This window comes from Amblyomma maculatum, chromosome 7 (genome assembly GCF_055883805.1).
Source record: "Amblyomma maculatum isolate TAMU_Amacu chromosome 7, ASM5588380v1, whole genome shotgun sequence".
Lineage (NCBI taxonomy): Eukaryota > Metazoa > Arthropoda > Arachnida > Ixodida > Ixodidae > Amblyomma > Amblyomma maculatum.
Window position 1 is genome coordinate 103470999 of NC_139350.1, and position 4619 is coordinate 103475617.

General features: G+C 44.9%; 1 protein-coding gene across 1 annotated transcript; it reads left to right on the forward strand.

Annotated features, from left to right (window-relative positions):
• The first annotated feature begins 1592 nt into the window (after positions 1-1592).
• LOC146184228 (uncharacterized) lies at positions 1593-4339 on the forward strand. Its single transcript, XM_084608793.1, has 2 exons — positions 1593-1846; positions 3592-4339. The coding sequence occupies exons 1-2, from the start codon at positions 1677-1679 to the stop codon at positions 4232-4234; spliced, it is 813 nt and encodes a 270-aa protein (XP_084464919.1). The 5' UTR covers positions 1593-1676; the 3' UTR covers positions 4235-4339.
• Positions 4340-4619: the final 280 nt, after the last annotated feature.

A 4619-nucleotide genomic window follows, 5' to 3' on the forward strand; every position in this document is an offset into this window, starting at 1 on the left:
GTGACACACAGTGTGCCATGTCTCTCCACGCAGGACTGTATATTTTCGTTGTGTAATACCAACTATAGCCCAAACCGCCGCCTTAGTAAGCTCAGATTTACACCCGGGATCAGAATCCAAATTAAAGTTTATAAAACTATTTACGCAGTCCATGATGCTGAAAGCAGGGATACCAAGTGTTTGGAGAAGCATCTTTGGGTGAAGGCAATGAGGGCGTCTAACGGACCAATCTCAAAAATCATTCAGGGGAGCTGCAGGTTGCCGCTAAGATTCTATAATTGCTATCGCCTGCCATTGCTGCGACTGAGTGAATCAGCTGTTTTATGGACGTAATGCTAGTACTGATTTCATGTCCGGAACTTATCTCATATGAACCAGCCATAAAGGATAGCTGCGCTCATCACGAATGTTGTGACGGGAGTGAGACACTCCGGTACAAGTTCAGGAAACAACGTTTTGTTAGAAGACGTCTCTCGCTTCGTGCACGCCGAGCGTTCGTGAAATGAGCGGCCAGCAGTGACAAAAAAAAAAAAAATAGACGTTTTTCGAGAACTTTGGCTTTAGCAGACTGTGCTAGAAACGCGATCTTCAAGTTTAAGTACTCAGGTCGCGGAATTGCCTACAGATAGAGTAAAGATAATCCCCCCATAGAAGCCACCACCACTGCTCTCGCAAAAAGCTGCACAGAGTACGAGTAGGAGTATTCCTTGGTTCTTTTACATAGTTGTCAAACAAATGCATGTACTCTTGCTTGCGTTCAATTGTTCAATTTTATATTAACGGTTCCAACGGCAGTATAAGCATGTAAACTTAATTCAGTATTCCCCTACGACATTACGTCATATTCTGTTCCGCTGAAACAAAGCATGTCGCTTTTATAAAATATAGGCTGCACTTTTAGCGACTCCAGTGGTGTGTAGTCCTAAATTTACAATACAAGGTTACCGTGAAGTTAGCCCCAAAGCGGCCCGGGCCTAGAAGTAATTTTCCCTCCCTTCAAGCGTCGTTCGCGGGTCCGTTGTTTCTGGGAAAAGTAGGGGGAGCTAGTGGGGTCGGAGTACAAAGCCCTTTTCTTCCGAGCGCGCAGTCTTTCTTCCCTTAAGGCCCAACTCCATAAGCCCTCGAAGCGCGCGTCCTGCGCGCTTGGAGGCCTGCGCGTCGGCCAGAGGAAGTCTGCGCATGCGCGACGCGTCGGCCACAGCCGAGCGCGTTCACAACGCTCGGATCTGACAGTGCCAGATACTCGGTGCGCGCGCTCCGCGCGGCAGCGCGCACCTTATTTCCGGCGTGCAAGGATCGACCAATCAGCGGGCGTCCTGCCTCTGTGTCTTCCGGGGCTGGACTGGCGCGTCTTCCAAGCATATTTTGAGCAACATGGCGGATCTCCACTTCAGCGGAAGCTCGTCGTCTAGCTTTAGCAGCCAAATGAATGGAGTGAATAACGAGCTGCTCATCGCCGCCATAGAATGACGGCGATCGCTATGGCTTGCGGGCCACGCACTTCACAAAAACAAGGCTGTAACAGCGGCTCTATGGAGAGAGGTGGCCGCGGAACTTTTGCCGGGGCTCCCACGTGAAGGTAAGATACTGAACCTGTTCGTTCGTTATTCATGTCGCGCACATAAAAGAAAAATTGACGTGTATGTTCTCGTGTTTTCATCGCAGATGCCCTAAAAATGATTCAAAAGCGTTGGAAGAGTCTACGAGACAAGTTCCGCCGACTATTTACGGCAGAGCAAGACAGTAAGAAAAGCGGCGCCGGAGCTGACGATGTCAACGGGAGCGCAATCATGTGGCCCTATTACACCCTAATGATGTTTTTAAGGGACACGATGGAGTGCAGACCGTAAGTCGATAAAATTTTTTTCGCTGCTATCGAAGTAATGGGAATGATGTCACTGCAGAGAAAGCAGGTAGCCCGTTTGTTTTGCCTGTGACAACGGCGCTGTACTAGCTTCCCTACGAGCACTGTGCTTGACCATTATTTGTGTAGCTACAGCAATGTGTGCCGAACTGTGGTCTGAAGAAGTGACTCCTGGAGTTTTAGTGTTTTGCATCCGTTGCCCGCTGGCGAAAGCTTTAGCTCTCTAAATAAGCCTGGCTATGTGTGAATGCTTCCCACCTCAGAGCAAAAATATTTCATTGTTTGGGCTGCTTGTGCAGTGCGTCATTCAATAGCCGTTGTAGACCGAAATGATGTACACGCTTATAATTTTGGAAAGTGATGCCTATATACAAATTATTGATTTAGGTAAGAGCTGTCAGAAATTAAGTTAGGCGAGGTAGTATAAAGCAATGGGTGTTTGTGAATTGTCAATAAATGCCCAGGGGAATGCAGTGAAACAGTGCTTCAAATCCTAGATAGTAGCGTGCATTCAGCAACCTACAGCGCTGAGCAATAATATGATTATTTTTTCATATATCCAGTGAGGTGAAAAGAAGTTTAATTACATATTAACACCAGCAGCAATGTGAACTTCGATGAGCACGTCACATAGCTGAAAAACTTGACAACAGGTCTCCTATATATGCATGTTAAGGGACATATACTGAACAAGGAATAAAATGAGTATCCGTGCAGAACATTTTCATATCACGCTTCAGTGCTTGCAGCTTATTTTTTGGCACTGCAAATGTTTTGTTTGCATTGCAGTGATGACATAACGAATATAATACATTCTGAATTGCACACCACACATACTAAAAAAAAAAAAGAGTCCACATGCGCAGTGTCCACATAAAACCAAATCTGATGCGTAATGCATATATTTGCTTCGTGAAGGAACAACACAGAAAACAATATGTAAGACAAAGCCATATACACGGCAGCCACATTTTAACCTCTGAGTGAAGTACAAAACTTTTGTAATGCACAGAGTATTAAAAAAAAAAAAGTCCCCATGTGCAGTGTCCAAAAAAAGCCAAATCTGGTGCATAATTCATATATTCACTTCGTAAGGGAACGACACAGAAAAGAATATGAAAGACAAAGCCATATACACGGCAGATAGATTTTAACCTATGATTGAAGTACAAAACTTTTGTAATGCACACAAAGTATTTGGTTCACAAGTCACATTGATTCTTCTAGTAATTTCATTCATATACAGCAACTTAGCTGTACCACAAGGCTAAAAGCAGACAGTTTTCCTTTGTTTTTGACTAGTAATTGCGCTTGAATGAAATGTCTGGCTAATGCAAATCACAGAAATTCCTTAATTCTGCACAACTGAGTGCCTGATGCTGACTTTGAATCATGACTAGTTACCAACAAACACATTATAAGTTGTTTTCTTGCTACACTAATACACTCTAATATGCTTTCACTCTAATGCACAAAATCCTTTCGGGTTAGGTAATGAGATAGCAAGTATACTCTGTTTACCTTAGAGAATACAAACTGTATGTTGATGTTGAAATGCCATATACCCCGTTTTCTACCCACATGCATTTAAAAGTAAACACTTCAGGACAGGTTTCAAATTGACAATTTTAAAACGACAGTTTGTATCAGATGGAAATACATCAACACAGTGCAGCAAACATTTTGAAGACCCAGCTCATGGTGTGCATACATATTCTTGTTTGCAGGACCTCTGGAAACTTCACAAAAAGGGCACGCAAACACTGCCCTGCTGTCCAGGTAGAGCTAAGCAGTCTAGAGGAGTGCAGTCAACAAAGCATACTGCTAGTAACAGATGAAAGGGAACAGTTTGAAGATGTGCCATCACTGTTGGAAGGCACATCACCCACCAGCCATCACACGTCAACAACTGACTCATCGTCAGCATCACGGCAGTTCCAGGACTCCACATCCCGTGAATGTGTGGAGCTGCTGGAACGTGTGGCGTCACAAGTTCCTGAAGCTTCACAAGTGTCTGAAGCTTCACAAGTGTCCGAAGCGTCACAAGTGCCCGAAGCGTCACAAGTGCCCGAAGTGTCACAATGGGACGAAGCATCACAAGAAGCAGTGGCATCACAGGGAGCACCAGCATCACGGGCACCATCGACATCTGCATATGGAAAACGTAAAAAGAGAGCAGCGTTAGATGAAAATTCGATTCTCGCTCAAGTTGCAAACGTCACTAATGTGCTGCGATCTCCCGATGAATACGACGAATGTGATTTATTCGGGATGACCATTGCAAAGATGATAAAAAGGGTTCCCCGAGAGTACCAAAATGGCCTACGGATAAAACTGCTCGAAGTGTTCGACTTGTTCCCAGCTCAATAGAAGTGATGTGTGTTTGTTCGGCCAAACTTGTGAAGCTTATGATATGTAATGGTTTAGTTCAATTGCACATTCTGTATTGTCATCTTTTCTGGGGCACCACCACAGCTCAAAGCAACTCGAGCGTTTGGAGGTACCCAATATGTACTCTGTTGTAAATATAGCTTACCTTCATTGGCATGAATGGCACTGCTGCTGGTTCACTCGCTGCAAGGCTTTCTCCTTGGAGATACCTGGCTGCTCCCACTGCCAGGGAACCTCTCCAGCCTTGCTGCAAAAGTATGCAGCGAAAAGATTCCGGGCAGCAGAAGCACTGGCATGGTAATTTCGTGCCTGTGTCGCTTCCAATGGAAAGAAGTGAGGCTGTGCATCATTGGCCAGCACCGCT